At 41.0% G+C, this 18,167-nt stretch overlaps 1 protein-coding gene across 1 annotated transcript; it reads left to right on the top strand.

Moving 5' to 3' along the window:
• Positions 1-246: 246 nt before the first annotated feature.
• On the top strand, positions 247-18,167 carry RAP2A (RAP2A, member of RAS oncogene family). Its single transcript, XM_081908706.1, has 2 exons — positions 247-624; positions 13,995-18,167. Exons 1-2 carry the CDS (start codon positions 311-313, stop codon positions 14,230-14,232), a joined length of 552 nt encoding a protein of 183 aa, XP_081764832.1. The 5' UTR covers positions 247-310; the 3' UTR covers positions 14,233-18,167.

Below are 18,167 nucleotides of genomic sequence, written 5' to 3'. Positions count from 1 at the left end.
TGGTGGTTCCCCTGGTTACGAGGAATGAGGGGGCGGGGCGTCCGCCGCGGCTGGCAGCCGACAGCAGCAACGGGAGCGCCGCCGCCGCATTAGCAGCGGCCCGTGAAGGCGGCGGCCGCGGCGACCGGTAGCGCCGCTCAGGGGCGGCTGCGGGAGCGGCCCACCCGCCTCCTCCCTTCGCGCTCCCTCACAGCCATGGCGGCGCCGGAGGTGGCGGCGGCGGTGGCGGCGGCGGGCGGGTGAGCGCCCGAGGAAGAGGCGGCGGCGTCTGAGGCGTCCGGTGGGCGAGGCGGTTCGGCCCGGGAAGAGGATGCGCGAGTACAAGGTGGTGGTTCTGGGCTCGGGCGGGGTGGGGAAGTCGGCGCTGACCGTGCAGTTCGTCACCGGCACCTTCATCGAGAAGTACGACCCCACCATCGAGGACTTCTACCGCAAGGAGATCGAGGTGGACGCCTCGCCCTCCGTGCTGGAGATCCTGGACACGGCCGGCACCGAGCAGTTCGCCTCCATGCGGGACCTGTACATCAAGAACGGGCAGGGCTTCATCCTGGTCTACAGCCTCGTCAACCAGCAGAGCTTCCAGGACATCCGCCCCATGCGAGACCAGATCATCCGCGTCAAGAGGTGAGGATGGGGGCGGTGGGGGGGTGGGGGAGACCCCGCCTTGGCTAGGAGAGACCCCTCGCTTCTCCCCCCCCAAAAAACCTCACCCAAATCCCCGTTTTCCTGCCTCCTCTGCGTTTCCCTGTTTCCTCTGCCTTGCTCCCACCTAGCCCTCTTTGCCTGTTGCCCAGCAGTTCTCCTCCTCCTCCTCTTAACTGCTCTGCAGGGAGCTCTCTACCATCCTTGAGGATCCTTTTCCAGCACCCTTTCCTTCTGCCTTATTCCTCCAGATGGGCCCTTCTGCCCCTCGCTTAAGGTGTCAAAACCTACCTGCCCTGGCAAAAAACCCCAAAACCCTACCATCCCTCAGACCAATCCCACACATCCTGACTGGTTCAGCTTCACCCCCTCCCTGCCTGCAGGTAGCGCTCTCTAGATCCTGCAGGGAGACTTGCCTACCTCTTAACACCCAAACCTGCATCCCCTGCTCAGTATGTCAACCAATTTCCTGCCCTTTGTGTGCTGCCAGAATGTAATTGCATGCCCAGTTAGTATCATACACTGCATCCTTCCGTGGGAACCTGGTAAGAAATCTTGTCATTCCTGTTCACCCACATTATATATATATATATATATATATATATATTTATCCACATGGTGTCTTACTTCCAGATCTGTCTGTCCTCGGTGCCCTTGCCTTGCCTATCTTTAATTCTGTTCCCATGCACAGAGCTTTCAGTTCTTCATTCCACCCACTTCTGGAGCTCTGTGTTGCATCTCCCAACAGCCTGCACAACTTCTGCAAGTCCTGACTGCAACATTGGCATATTCACCTCCAGCTTTCTTTATCTAGGCTTTCAGCACTCATAAACCATGCTGGTTACCTTGCATGTTCCTTAATACACCTTCCTCTTTCCTATGTTTTTGTACATGTGTCTACACATCAACTTGAATATAAAGTACACCTATTATATCCTGTTCTTGTTGCCTAGATTTCTGCTTTATAGAAGCATTCTCTCTGCCTGTATTGTTGCCTATTCACATGTGCATAACAGATGCCCATCTCTCCAACTATACATCAGACAAGTGGTTTGGGATTTCTTACTTTCTACTTCTGAAAGCAACTTAACTCTGCCTAAAAGCACTAAAAATAATTTTACCCATTGTAAACACTATCTTTCCTTGTAATATTGGAGCCAATGTCCTGATGAGGTGTTCCATCCAGCTGGATCAAATTGGGGTATTTCCTTGATTCTCTGGTTGTTAATTTAGGTTTTTTTTTTGCAAGGTTTAATTAGATGGCATTAGAGAAAAGCTTTACTCTTTGACTCTTCATACTGAAGCGATTCAGGCAAGATCTTTGACATCCTAATCAGCATGAAAAATATATTTCCAGAAGCTGCATCTCTTCAAAAATTCCTGATAATTATTAGTATTAAGACTGCAGAATTTTTAAATGATAATTGATGTGCCTGTCAGCATCAGCTTATTTCAGTGTCTGCACGTCTAGATGGATGCCTTTAATCTGCTTTAAAATCAGCCCTAAAACGTTAAGTGCTGAAAAGGTTTTGAAGGTCCAACCTCTTGCATTATGATAGAATCTGCTCATGTCTAAATACTGAAAGATTACCCTCTTAAGCCTCTTTGCTGCTATTTCACAGTACTGTACTATGCCCAGTGTGGTTCAAAATGAACAAGAAAGATAACTGTTAAAAAGCAATAAAATACTTCAATAACTTCAAAGTTTGAAACTTAGTAACCGAATGCAAACCATATCTTGGCAGTAAAATAAAAAGGTACAGGCCTTGCAGTTTACCAAAAGCCCAGCCGTTAAAAATGGTGTTGACAAGCTTATGAATGTATATAAGAGTTGTACCTGGTGGGCCTCCTTGGGGAGCAAATTCTGTAGTGCAACTGTAGAGAAGGTCTTGCTCTGGGCATCCTCAATTCTGATTTCACATAGACTCTGAACTCTGGAGAAGAGCACAGTGGGGAGGCAGATGATCCACATACTCAGTAGAGTCTGGTACAATTGAGCAGACAAAATGCCTCTGGGGCAAGAAATAAATTGAATGAAACAGCTTGTCTTGTTCAAGTGAAGAGCGCGCCATACAGTGGGGAGGCAGTGGCCCCATATAAAGAATTGCATCTGGTTTAAAGGAGCATATTCCCAAACCCTAAGCATGGTGAGTTTTCCTGCCATCCAAGCCTCCTCACAAGAAAGAGTGTTATTTGCCTCATTTGAAAGTGGGCAGGAACAGACAAGTACAGGGGGCTGGGAAACCATGGTCCTTTTCCCTAGAAGTTATAGCATTTATTATATTAACAACAGTAGTTTTAGGCACAATATCTAATCTACTTTAACCCATAGCCTTTAAGCATATGATTGTCATGTCCAGCATAATGTCTCCCATAGCAGCTGTAGGATTGGGAGTGCAGAAGAGGAAAACCACAAATATCACGGTATAAAATTCCTTCCTAATCTAAACACACCATTTTAAAGGCACATCTGTAAATGTATTTATTTTTACGTAATTGTGGGGTTTTTTGGTCCTATGGCTCTGCTGGTGATGCTATCTCTGGAATTCATTAATCTCTCCCAGGATATGTTGTGGAATCTATTCCTTGAGGGAAATAGAATTGTAAGCAATAGTTGTTAACTGTGATTTTTCTACTATTATTGAAATTCCATTGGTGGCAGTACCAATGGACATAGTTTTTTTCAAACCGCCAAACTGTTCCAATCAGAATAGATGGGCTCTCTTAGTTTATTAAGATGCTATTGCATTACGTTGTTAATGTGACCAATTGGTGACATTTTATTAATGCCTCTTCTGTCCCCTGTCCCAGATCCAGAAATGGAATATATCTTTCCTTAAAGCTTTGACTTCAACATTCACTAGTAGAAGACATACAACTGGGTTAGTTGTTGTTGTTTTTCCCATGGTTAGAAACAATTTTTAGATACCTAGATAAAAGCAAGTACAAGGAAGAACAAACAGTTCACTGTGGGGAAAAGATTATCCCTCTGTTGTTAGGGAAGTGTGCAGGGAAATGATGACCAAATACCTACCAATGTAGCCTGTACGTTACCAGGCTATGCACCATGCAGAACATCTTTTGCCATCTTCTGAACTCACTTCCTGGTTCTGCTGGAATAAGCACCACCACCTCCAACTGTGTGTGGTCTAGTAATGGGCCCACCACCTGGGAATTACAGAGCTAATCTGTACCACTGTTCTTACAAATAAATTTAATCATAGGCTTTCTGTATTTACACTGAAATACCAATATAGTTACTGATTTTTCTTTGTGTGTTTTCTTCTGTTTTCTACAAAATACTACTGACCTTGGGATGAGCAGTGGTTTCCGACTAAGGAAGCTTAAGCCATTTATGCTTCTGGTTAAAATGCTATGCTGTCCTGCATGTGTGATACCTGGTTCCTTTTCATTCTGTATTTTTGTCCACGTATATCTGATAAACATTGTAAAGGTACATGATCTGTGGGTTTTTTTGACATTTCCACAGTTCCAGTAGAGAACAGAAAGCCATCAATCTGTGGAATTTGACTGAAATCTTTTGAGGAAATTCTGTGGCTATTTTTTAACTTAGATTATATGCTATTTTTAAAATATGAATTAGCATCAAGTCTCAAAACTTGACAGGATCTGTCATCCTCAAAACTAACCAATCATAGTATATGAGACAGTGTCAGAATCCAGATGACTGATTGCTATTGCAGCTCCCATATATGCTCATATGCCCCATTCCCCAAATAGGGTGGATATTTTCAAGCAATATCAACTTAAGAACTCCAGTGAGACTAGTCAAAGGTTCTTGTTAGTAGAACTGAAAAAGCCCACTGTCTGTGCACCAGGCAAGGCAATTACAAACAGGTTGTGACACTTTCCAGGTCCTTGGAAAAGTGTATAGAACTTGCTATTTTTTGGATTGTCTTATTACACTACTTGAAATTTTGAAACACAGGTTGCATCACAACAGAACAACGTGTGTCAATAAAGTGAGCTCTACTAGTTACACAGTGCTTTGTTTTTCACCAACTCTAGCTGCCCTCCATTACTTCCTCACAGATGTCATAACAAGAATAATGGGGTTCCTATCTGGACCTGCCAGTTTGCATGCTTCCTTGGGGGTGGTGTTCTTCCTGCTGGCTTGGAGACTTTCCGTGCAATTTGGCAGATACAGAGATCATATGTGGAATGTCTTCTGCAGCATCCATGTCAGTCTACACATCTTTTAGCAGTAATCATGCTCAAACTTCTGTAATAGAATGAACCACAGAATGGACTTTGCTGTAAATCTCAGTGCTGATTTCAGGCTAATTCAAGTAATCATTATTCTGTGTTAAGATGTGGATTGAGAAGTGTTCGGTGTTTTTGTTTCCAGGCATGTTATGAAATGATCATGAGACTATTTTACCATGTGTTTCCATCCCAGTGACCATGATATTAGTGTTTTGGAAACACTACGTAATTTTCACAGAGTGAAAAATTACGTAACCGTATAGCTAGAGGAGAAAGTTCAAGTTATGTACACTCAGTCCATATCCTGCAACCTGAAGAGAGTCATAAATGTTGGTTCTTGTGCAACTAAATCTCCAAAGCTTTGTGCCTTGTCTTTCACAAAACTTGCAAAAAGATTGCCAGTCTTTGAAATATCACCTTCGATACCAATTGTAGCAAAAAGTAGACATCTGCTGAACCTGTATCATGTCCTGCTAAAACTACAGATGTAGTATTGTAGTACCTCCGCCTTTCTTGGCAAGATATCCACCCCGTAGTCTATAATTGAGAATGCTTAGTTCTGAAGCCGAAGATAGCAAGCGACAGTAACATGGGCAGGAATCTTTTAAAGGAAAAAGCACAACAACAAATTTAGGGCAGAAAATTTAGCCTGGATAGCTCAGATCATAAGAATGCCAAGGTTGCAGGCATTGTTAAGATTTTGAGCTGACTAGGGATAACTTAGAGTATGAGACTCTTTATCTCAGGGTTGTGTGTTTGAGCCCTGTGTTGGGCAAAAAGATTCCTGCACTGCTTGGAATTTCACTAGATCACCCCTTCCAACTCCACGATTCTATGAATCTATGATATTAGATAAGAATATACATGTGATGTATTTTCATGTTGCAGCGTGATCCGGTAAGTGGTTAGGACACTAATATACTCCCCTTCTACAGACTGGAGAAAGTGCTGCTAATTGTGATGTTTTGAAGATTTCACTATTCATTCCCCCCCCCTGCAGCTGGAGACTTGCTGGGGCAAAAGCACCTAAGCTAATTCATTTGTGGTCCTACTGTCATTTCAACATTTTTTTAAAAAAAGAAAGAGCCCTAGTAGCTTCCAGAATACATTCAATGTTCAGCCTATGTTTGGCCCAGTTATTGTCTGAAACCTCCACCATATCTTTATTTTAAATGTCGAAAGGTTCAGAAGTTAGAGATAATGATGTTGGGTTGGGACCAAACTAAGTTGAACTTCGTTCTGATGGGTTTCATTAGGAACACCAGGCTGGATCCAAAGTGCATTCGGGGACTTTTTGAAACTGAATTCTTGTCCCTTCCTCCCTACAGTAACCGTCCAGTTTTCAGGCAAGCTGTCAGTCCTTCACAACAGATCACCCTATTTGGCAGGTTCCCTCATTTTCAGGAAAGCATTTTGCAGGGTCAACTGCTGTGGGAAGGAGAGGGACACAGAAAGCAGCTTCTGCCAGTCCTATTGTGTACACTTAAACTTTGATCCAGTCCTAACTCTAACTTTCCCAATGAAATAGGAAACTTGGTTTAAACAAATTTTGGTTAATTAAAAATTTCCTTGAATTCTTTGCAAAATATTTTCTCATTATGGATAATTTATTCTTCCCCATCAACTACAGATTTTAAAAAGAAATGTACATTCTAAGTACCTGAAAATTCTATTTTTTATTTTCAAATCATTTTTCAATGTCTGTCATGACAGAAATAATAATTCTCAGTTTTAACAACATGGATATTGTTGATTCTAACAAATAAATGGAAATCATAATGAAAAGGCGAGTCAACAGTTTTTTGCCAGTACAGTACTTGCACATAAGGAGATTAAGAGGAGAGGTTTCTAAAGAATTCTACCTTAAGAGAACCTGGCTCAACTGTTAACCCTTTCTAAATTGTGGGGTTAAAAAAACAGAATAAAACAGCAGGTGACTACTTCAAAAAGTACTCTGCTTACAGAAGCACAGATTAAGAAATGTTTTGTAGGAGAAGGAGCAGATATCATTTATAATTACTAGGTAGAGTTTGACACATCACTTGCATGCTAGAACAGCATTTGCAGTGAAACTGAGTTTTAAAATGTTGGTACAGTTATCGGAATAAGATTTCCCCCCTTAAGGCTTGCACTTTCCTAGAAAGCATTTTTGTGGTTCGTTGAGAGGTGTTCCGAACACTATATGGCTTTTTGGCACAGCAGATTAAAATCCTCTTTGTAATGAGGTGTTTGGGAAAGATTGAGTATGGGAAAACATTATATCCTGAAATATTTTTCTGGAGAATAAGTAAATACATTGTTGTAGCGCCAAAGATGTCATCAGAATTCTGAGACGCTCTGTAATTCCATTTTATATATGGGGTAGGGTGGGACAAAAGGGACTTCCTACAGTGTAAGTATATGTATTCTGGATCAGACCCAAGACCTAACTAATGTACCCATTTCTCACAAGGATCAGTCAAATGTCACTAAGTCCACAAATATAATATGAGGGCAATAAGTTACTCCTGCAGATGTTCCTTGGGCACTGGTGTTTAGAGTCATGCTGCTTCTGGTCTTGGAGGTAACCTATAGCAGTAATAAGAATATTAATAGTACAACAACAACAACAATTTTATTATTTATGTGCTGTCCATTTGTGTTGTCCCAGCCACTCTAGGCTGCTCCCAACAAAATATTTTTTTTAAAAATAAAACATCAACTATTTTAAAAAACTTCCCTGCCTAATTCCATTTTAGAGATATCTGCGTTGATGGACACCACCCCATAATTTGACAATGGATTCTTAAATTTTAATTATGTGTTCTGTGAACTAGCACCTTTTTTGCCTGTCTGGAATTTCCCACCATTCATCTTTGTTGGAGAAACCAAGGTTCCAGTATTTCTGAGAGGTGGAAAAACATCTCTCCCTAACCACTTTCTCCACATCAGGAATAATTTTATATACCTACGCCATCTAGATTTGTATAATGCGAAGCAACAAAAATGGTGAACAGTTAGGAGAATAGTAAGAAGTTGCAACTAAATGACAGCTTTCCTTCCTTATGCCTGATTTAGTGCTGTGTGGGCTGGGACAGTCCAAAGTATCTAGATAGAGCCAGGTTTGGGAAGGCTAGCTTATGCATTAGAACAACGGTTCCCACTTGGGGGTCCATGGCACCATTCACATAACCAAAACTACCATAGAGATACCTAAATTTTCAAAGGTAGAGGGTCCATGGCTTGGCTTTGAAAAACAGCGCATCCACAGTAGGAACTACTGCATTAAAAGCTTGCAGTGGCATTGCTTAATCACATAATATGGTGGTTATAGAGCAGGCATGGGGAAAACTTGGCCCTCCAGATGTTTTGGGACTACAACTCCCACCATCCCTAGCTAACAGGACCAGTGGTCAGGGATGATGGGAATTGTAGTCTCTAAACATCGGGAGGGCGGAGTTTGCTATGCCTGTTGTAGAGCATCCTAGATTTCCATTGAATCCTATGTGTTGTTTTATCCTTGGAAAAGGTTTGTATACCTAGATCAGCCAGCTGACTCTTCTTCTTGTATCTACAGTGGTAACTCGGGTTAAGTACTTAATTCATTGCGGAGGTCCGTACTTAACCTGAAACTGTTCTTAACCTGAAGACCACTTTAGCTAATGGGGCCTCCTGCTGCCGCCGTGCCGCCGGAGCACGATTTCTGTTTTTCTCCTGAAGCAAAGTTCTTAACCCAAGGTACTATTTCTGGGTTAGCGGAGTCTGTAACCTGAAGCGTATGTAACCTGAAGCATTTGTAACCCGAGGTACCACTGTATTCCCAAGATCACTTTAAAAGTTGTTTGTGCAGAAGTGGCAGTCATGCACCTTTCAAGAGTTAGGATTGGGAGCATTAACTGATACACATAAATCATTGTAGTTAAAATGTAGATTTTGGTCTGATCTATTCTTTGGTCAGGATTATCACATTTGAAAGGTTGCTTTTTGTATGACCATAATGTTTTCTTGGAATTGAAATATATGGGGCAACAAATCCATGTTTTTGCTTCTACACACTCTGAAATCTCCATGTCTAGACTTTGAACAGGGAGTGAATCAATGGATTTTATTCACGGTCAGAATTAGTACAATAATTGCAAATAGGAACATTTAAAACTGGAATTTTCTTTCTATATTAATAGAACCCAAAGGCATCTGCACTTCTGGAAAAAATAATTACTGCAGTAGAAATCCAGGCACTGGTTTTAAGGAAAAAATAGTTTCTGCAGTAGACTTTGAATTATATCTGAAATGTAACTTACTTCCAGTTCATCCTAATGGAAAGACACTTTCACTTGGTATGCATAGGTGCTATGTGGATAATGTACATTGTACACACAATCAAAATAGTTGGTAGCCTTGAATTTTAGATACCAAATAACTTGATTTGGGCAATTTGATGAGATCATTCCACTTCTATGATGTTCTGAGTAATTGCATGGTGAGGGAGGAAGAGAAGAGCAGATAATATGGTTCAGATATGAGCTGCCTGGTATATGGGAAAATCCTGGATTCCTAAATATTGGCTTCTAAGTCCTAGGAATTTGAAATGTTTTCCTAGCAGTGTTATATTTGAAATAAAAGTTCACTCTAAGGCCAATCCCTCCAGGAAGTGATAGTTGAACTCTTAACAAATAAATATCTACAAATTACATGTCTGGTAGCCAAATTTGCTTTGGCAGCCAAGAAGCTCTGCTCCAGTTATGTTAAAGCATTGAAATTCTAAAATTCTGCATCCTTATTTAATGGGGATATGAAAATGCATGTCATCTCTGGATAACAATATTATCTGTCTATTTTGCTTTTTACTTCTGGCACATGTATTTATGTGCCATACAAAATCTGGGCCTCTTGGCTTCCTTAGGTGAAATAAAATATGTGTTTCTTTGGGAAATCTCGGTGTTTGTTTAAAAGTAGACTTCCACGTGCTGATTGTAGAGAAGATTCTAGAAACTTTATTATGCCCAAGCAATATTTTCCAGTTGTGGCCTCTCTGTCTTTTATGTACCAGAAACTGCTCAGGGAACCAAGGCATAAATTGAGAAAGATGTTTGATGTGCACTAGAAAAACATTCCTGTTCCACAGCCTAAGATGTAAGATACATCAGAGAAGGATAAGGAGGATTGTGAAAAGAATTTTTCGACCTGATCAGAGGTGGGGAAATGGTTTGTTTTATGAATGGGTGTGTGCAGGAGGGGGTAAATTTAAACCACATTTCCCATTTGTATTCAGGATATTTTGTAAACAAAAGTGCACACTAATTGGCATCATCACAGCAAGCTGACCTACAAATGAACAGAGCTTTTATGCTGCCTAGGAAGGTGATCCAGAGTTTCTGTTAATGCAGCCTATATATCTTGTGGGCTATGGTATTCCGTGGATGGAATCCAAAGCATTTCCTTCCCCTTGATGCTGTTTTCCCAAGAAATATTTAAGACAGCAGCAGTGGTGTTTGTACTGAGGTCTTCCTATAATAGAAATTTAAAAATAAAAAACGAACGTGCATCAATTCAGAATTGTTTTTTCTCCTTCAGCCATTTGATTTTTATCAAATGAACCCTCTGCCTGTCTTCTACGAGAGACATTTTCAGAGGCGGATGTTAGTGCAATGTGCTGGATTTTGAGCCACTGTTCAGTTGATTTGTGATAGTTTGCTGGCATTTTGTATGTGGTGTTTTTTCAGAGGATGATGTAATTCTTTTGCAAAATAATGTCTTTTCTGGAAACAACTAGTGCTCTGGATGTTTAGGTTCTAGCTCCGTGCTTCTCACACTTCTTGAGTTGGAGTGCCGGAGGGTTGCCCGTCTGGATAAACTCTTTATTGTCCCCACTATAGGGTAGAATCCAGAGTGCTGCATGTGAAATCCTGCACATGGTCTACGATTGCTGAGGACCTCCATTCCTTCTCCAGGCCTTCAAACCCCTCCAAAAACTTCTTGGGAAATGTGCTTCTTCTTTGTGGTACCTGTGCAGTCAAACACATGGGTCATGTACATGCACAGAGCCTTATTCAGGAACATTCTCAGGCTGCCGTAAGAGTTCTGGCAGGTGTCCCACTCCAGAACTTCAAAGATGATATAAGATCAGATATTTAAGAGGGAAGTTGAATATCCAGTAGTCCCACCCTCCATGTTCACTCATCAAGAGATTTTATAGTGGATTATTGAAGCTCAGATATTCATGGGAAATTCAAGGTTTAAAGGAAATGCTATGTCTTTCTATCCCTGAGAGATTTTGACATAAGACTTAACAGCAAATCATTCTTCAATGAAATGTGTTGTTGTTTTTAAAGAAAAGTCTTATCAATCAACATCTGTGCTGTTGTCAGAATTTTATGTTTAGCTCTTGATAAAAATAAGACTAGTAATTCTTTTAGAGTACATAGCTGATTGGCAGTCTTCAAATGTTCTAACTGTCATTACTAAGTTGGGTTTGCATGCATAGGCAGCAAATATTGTGGTTTAAACATGCTCTGCTCAGCCCTCATGCTACAGCACAATATTTAAATATTGGGGCGAGGGATGGCAATCATAATACCCTGCTTTTCACTGAAGATGAGAGATTGCGTTAGAATCAGTAGACTTTAATTCAGTATCTGTTAGTTCTCCTCTCTGGTGAAAGCCTCTGTGCATAAAAGGGTCAGAGCATTCTTTACTATGTGTAACTATCCAATGTAACATAGAGATTCAAAGAAAGCTGGTGATGCTTAAGAAATGCTTCGTATTTGGAGGATGTTCTAAAAAGAGTTGTGTGGTGTACAGTCAAACATATTTTATATCTTACCATCCAGAGTGGCATTGGCTTGGTTCACACAGTCCTAAACCAGATTTAGTGGCAAATCATGGTTAACACTGAGGTGTCTGGCAAGTTATCACTTAAACCTTTGTTTATTGCGTCACAGAATTGTTAAAAGCACTAGTGGGAGCAGCCAAGCTTTGAGAGCTGTTTGACATTCTTGATACTCTTCACTGGTGGCTCTGTTGCTTTTGGGCAGTGACTGCTCTTTAACCATAGTTAAGAAGGTGGCCCAGATTCACACATAATTCTTAAGCTATGGTTAATGTTAACTAAGGTATATACCAACTATAAACCTTGATTAATGAGCAACCTTTAACGATAGGTAAACTATCATTAAACTGCTGTGCTGGGCTCACACATAACACTAAACGGTAGTTTAATCAGCCGTAGTTTAACACATCATGGTTTAGTGTTGTGTGCCGACCAAGCCAGTGTGGTTAATGTTAATTATGATTAGTTTCAAACAAGCCAACTTTTAAACCATGGTTACCGAAACTGGCTTATTTAAAGTAACCATTGTTAAAATGTGAATTGCATTTCTGAGTCTAGATGACACAGCAAGTTGCGATTAAGTATAAATGGAAACTTCTGAATTTGACTGCATGGGAAGCAGTGAACACAAGGTTCACGGCAGCTTGTTCCTCCTTATGCACTTTGCAGTACATGATGGTTTTTAGGTGATGTTACAAACCAGTGTTCAAAATTTCTCCACCATCTGGATGTCTCCACCATCTGGAGGTGCATGCCTGGGAATCCTTCAATCTTGCCTGTTTTCACGCACTAACAACACTTCCTTTAGAATTCTATCTGTGATATTATATCCGCACAATCTTCACAAAAGGGACCCCCGGGGTTATCTAGTCCAGCTCCCTGCATGCAGGAATCCCACCCGCAGCCGTCCCCGGGTTCCCTTGAACCACCAACCTTCTGGTTAACAGCAAGACACACTGACCCATTGTTCCACTAAAGTGGTTGTACTTCAGGGTTAACCGGCCTTTCTTTAAAATACAGCACAACCTCTCCCCTCCATGAGCAACTCGCTTGCCACTGCATGTTGAACATGTGCAAATCCCAAACAAGTGTGAGCATGCAAGGCTTAGGCGCCCATAAAAAAGCCTGGTTTTATTATTTCCCCGAATTGCATGTGTTTTGTGTACATTATGAAAAAAATGCCAACATTTGTGGTGGAAACATGTAACCTTTGTATACAACTGTGTTGCTAGAAGGAAGTTCGTGTTACAGCTTCTTTTGCCATGGCTCTATTGATTTCTGCATTGCAGCATTACTTTAAAATAAGGATATTTAGTGAAGCATGAATCATAGATGACTACAGATGTAAAATGTCTCCCAACACTTCTGCTTTCTGAAATGCTGCAAGAACACCATGCACTTTGGTACATTTCAGCACACTGTATCTTTATTCTGGAAGACACATGGAATGGCCTCTTTTCTCTACCCACTTCAAAGATTTCCAGTTTAAAATAATATGTGCACATATTGGGGGTGGGAACAAACCCTGGATCTCACCAGTTTCTGACAGGTGATTTGTTGGTGCAGTGACAACATTACCAGTGTTAGAAGCTCAGATACATAAGCTAGGCACCAAATGGCTCCTTAAACCATGGTTACAGTTAGCAAAGCAGAATGCCTAGTTGCCATTTGGAGGCCAGGCGGCTTGAAAGTCATATTTTTTCCATACAACTTTGGGGTTCCTGAAATTAATTCTGATTGGGCAGCTAAAATATAAGAGATAGAATTCCACCGGATGTGTTGCTAGTGTGTGAAAACAGGCAAGAGAGTAGGTGCAAGGAGGAATAGAGAAAAGCGTGGGCAGAAAGGGCCAAACCACTTTGCTCATGTGAACCAAGCTATCCTCCCTCTCTCTCTCTCTCTCTCTCTCTCTCTCTCTCTCTCTCTCTCTCTCTCTCTCTCTCCCCCCCCTCCCTCTCCCTCTCTCTCTCTCTTTCTCTCTCCCTCCCTCTCCCTCTCCCTCTCCCTCTCCCTCTCTCCCCCACCCCCCGCCTTATTGAAGCTCTTTAGAGATAAACATGTTGTGGGAAAGTACTAACATTTCAGTAGGTGGTTATATACTGGTGAACATTCTGTTCTTCATTTTGAAACATCATGTGAAGCAACGCTGAAAGTAGCTAGAAAACTGGGCTAAAGATCCCCAAAATGAGCCACATTGCCAACTCTTCATTGTACTGTTTTTCAAATCCAAGATTCTGTATCAGTATACTGTATTAGGCATTATTGTTTTCCTTAAGATTGCAAAGGGCTTCAACCTTGTTTTTGTATCTAATTGCAGGTATGAGAAGGTGCCTGTAATCCTGGTTGGAAATAAAGTGGACCTGGAGAGTGAGAGGGAAGTTTCGTCAAATGAAGGCAGAGCCCTGGCTGAAGAATGGGGCTGTCCTTTTATGGAGACTTCTGCCAAAAGTAAAACAATGGTGGATGAACTCTTTGCAGAGATTGTCAGACAGATGAACTATGCCTCTCAGCCAGATAAAGATGATCCATGCTGTTCTGCATGTAATATACAATAGTATTCCAAATGATGGAATTGGACCTGATTTGCTGTATTTTTGGTAAGATGATACAACTGACTACTTCGCTTCGTGGTTTAAAATTGGGTCTCGGGGGATAAATCCAAAGTGGAGTGGCAGCATTAACTGCAAGCGGAACATTGAAGTTGATCAGTTTAGTGAAAGAATTTGGGATAAGCTTCTACGGTTCACTTGCCTGCAGCACATCTCCTGCACCTGCAGATCTGTGACACAGCCAACAGATTTACAGGGTGAGCACAAACAGTGTATGTTGGCTTTGTCAGACAACAGCTGCTGCTTTAAGTTGTTGTTGATGGTGAATGGGAGAGCACCAGCAAAGACACTTTGCACTCTACATATTCTCCACTGATAAATACAGGTTAACAAAGTGTATGTGTCTGCATATTGAATTTCAGGACTTGTCACTTGTGGCCAAGTTTACTCAGTCAAATATGCTAATTCCATCTTTGACACAAGCGTTAGTAGGATTATTGGCAAGTTGATGTAGTTGGTCCCCACCCCACCCCCTTTAAATTTGATTCTTTTCTATTATCCCATCATGCGAAAAGGAAAATATTCCACCTGTACTTGAAAGTAAAGAGAGGAGCTCTGAAAAATCAACGGCTTGTGAAGAGAATAGTGGGACACTGGAATGTGTTAAATATTCTGCATTGGTATTCAGAAATGGTGGATTGCTTTGGATGCTGTTCAGTCAAGAAACCAAACAACCCTGTGTTTACAAAGTGGGAAATGTCTTCATCTCTTTACTGAAACAGGAAGAAGCAACTGTGATGGGGGTAAAAATTTGCTTAGCCTTACTAACAAGGAAATTTTAGCACATTAACAAGTACCACCTTGTAAGGAAAATGAAGCCATGTTGTATCCAGATGTTCCTTTTGCAGAAACCTCATGGGGACTGTCTGAGCATCCTGCATTTTTAAGTTTAAGGATACCAGTTTATTTCTTGCCTTTAAGGGCTATGTCTTTGATGTGATACCTATGGAATTCAAATTTGCTATTTTATAGCTTTACTATTGGCAACTGGTTAATTGAATTAACTGTGCAAGTTACTTAGAGTCAGAAGTTGAATACACAATGTTGTAATTCCATAGATGAGCAAGGAGAAGGTTCTTGTCTTCAGTTGCCTAACATGCTAGTCCGGTGCTGCCATACAGTGATCCTGTCGCCCTGGTTATTGCCGTGACAAATAGTGAGTGAAACATTGTTTTGAAATGGTGCTCAGCCTCTGGTCTTAATTTTCATAGCAGTGGAATACTTATAATTTGCATGACTTAACAGCACCAGTTATATCTATTCTGATGTTTTACAATCAAGGAAGTTTCCAATCAGAATGTCTAAGTTTGAAATGCTGGAGTGATCATGTTGAGCTGGACCTTTACGGATGATTTTGGCCTTTAAAATGCAATATCACTAAGCCTGTGGTCCAAATACCACCCCACAGTTTGGTTTTGCAGTCTTGTGGAGTAGCTGTGTAGTTTCTTGTGTAGACGAGTGGAGAGGCCTGTATGTGTCTTGTGTGCGTGTCGGTGGGTGAGTGTGTGACTTTTTACAAATGCTGTAATGAACTTGAGTTCTGAGGTGTTTGCCTCCATCAGCAGAAAAACAACCTGCAATCTAAAGTGTGTCTAAAGAAACTGAATTCAGAAGCATTTTTAAAAAAGAAATATTGGCAACACTGGGCCACTTTATTTCTGACACTGCGGAACACGTTTAGTTTAGTTCACTTTCTAACAGTTTAAGAAAAATGATGGATGATTATAGGCCACTATTGCCTTAGTCCTTGCATGGTTTTTTCTTTAAATCAAAAACGCAAAGAGTGTAATGCTAAACATGAGGTCCCACTCGAAAAATGTAGCTCCTTCCCAAGCAGCTTGCACTGCCTACGGAGTTGTGACACTTAATGCATATCGCATTGATAGCTTGCATGCGGAGAGGGGAATTGTCATGAGTTCACGGTCCCTTAAAGGTTTCAGAAGGAATTGCTTTGTCTCTTAGGAAAATGACCAGCTTTACCATTGAAATAAATGAGATGGACAGATATAACCTAAACATTGATTACATTTTTTGCTTATTCCAAACATGGGTCCTGTCTTGCATGCTAAGTAGTTTATGCAGTCATAACAGTGACATAAGTAAGATGACTGAAAGACATAAATAGCATTTTTGGTAAAAAAAATAATAATGGGCATGCTTTTAATGTGGAAGTCATTGCATAATGTGGTGGATTTGAACAGAAAAGTACTTCCTTGATAATGCTTATTGCTGTTTTTTAGAGACAAAGCATTGTGTATTCCCACAAATTGTAACAGTTTTATGTGATGTGTAATTCTAAAGAGGCATACTGTGTGCTGCTTGGGTTCTGCTTACATGGTTATAATGCCCAACCTGGTGCCCACCAGATGTTTTGGACTACAAATCCCATGATTCCCAGCCAGTCTGGCCAGTGGTAAGAGAAAATGGGAGTTGTTGTTCAAAACTTCTGGAGGACATCATGCTGGGGAAATCTACTATAGTGGGACATCAAAGGATGGACTTGGCTAAAATACTTTAAATTGGCAGGAGAGCTGCAGTTACTTACATTGACATGGGATTTCGCCCCCATGTCATGTGTTTAGGCCAGCAGAGTGAGTCACAGGTCAAATGGGTGTCTTGTGTCACCAGTTATCTAGTGCCAATTCAAGAGGTGCCATTGCTCCTGTGTTGTTTTCTCCCTCCCCTCTTTCTAGCCTATTGCAGTGAGGGGCTTCTCCTGGACATGTCTCCGTTGCATCAAGATTTTATCCCCGCCCCGCCGCTGGCTGACCCTGAAGTTGTGCTTAGAATTAAGTCAGGTGATTATCACCCCCCTCTGACCCAGACCACTTGGCATTCCTAGACCCTTGCCACTGGGTTAGTCACACTTTTCAAGTATAGACCCTGTAACTTCCTGAAACATATCACAGTGGTGGCACTCCCTCATGTATAAATGCGCACTAGGGGCACACTGGCGTGCATCAGTGCCATTATACCTATTGGGAGTAGCTCGTTAAGGACGACTGCTTATTTTTGTATCCCAATCAGATTCCAATGGTAGTAATTTTTTGGGGGGGTATAACATGCCTTAAAATATTATAATTTAATCCAAAGACCTACTATTCTTTAGCTTTTCTTATAGAGCTTTGTATTTTTCTGCAGCTGGCATTTTTAAGTTTATATTGTCATATAAATGGTTGTAACTTCTTTTGAAAATAGAAGGGGAAAATAATTCCTCCTTTGCCCTTTGCAAACGTTAATCGAACCAGCATTAGTTCTAAAGGTTTTGTGGTTTGTTTGTTTCTTTAGGTAAGGTTACCCCCCCCCCCCCGCGCCCGCCACCCCCAGCAAATATTCATAGCAGCTTTTCAGGACTTTTTCTTCTAATAGGACCAACAATAGAACAGTCCTTTTACCTACACTCCTAATTCTAAAATTGCCATTAATGTCTGTGGGAAAATGTACTGGTATTTACTTTTCTATGTAACACATGCTGCCTACTGTCATCTTAGGGTGGAGGGATGCATGTTGAAGCACCACTTGGACTGCAATTACAAAACTCCATGACAAAGCAAATTTGGCAGCTGCAGGAATTCTAATGTGCATTATTCCTCTGTCAGTTCTTGATTGAGGTTTCCAGAAATGATTGCAGTGTGTTTTTGAAAACTAGGCTTAACCATTGACAATTTGGGATTTCCTAGAGTTGAATAAAGATATTTAACAGTTGATTGTTGAGCTCTGTTACAACTGATAACTGAAAAAAATGCAGCAAGTTTTATAAGGTGTCAGTTGTTTAAATCATGATGTTTCAAAATAAATCAAATTGTACATAGAACTCAATGCAAACTCAGCAGTTGTATTTGGAGTTAAATTATTTTAACAAATAAATTTATTTAATGAAA

Source organism: Podarcis melisellensis (assembly GCF_964234715.1).
Source record: "Podarcis melisellensis genome assembly, chromosome: 4".
Taxonomy (NCBI): domain Eukaryota; kingdom Metazoa; phylum Chordata; class Lepidosauria; order Squamata; family Lacertidae; genus Podarcis; species Podarcis melisellensis.
The sequence above is the reverse complement of the archived record's forward strand: the minus strand, read 5'-3'. Positions and strand labels throughout refer to the sequence as shown.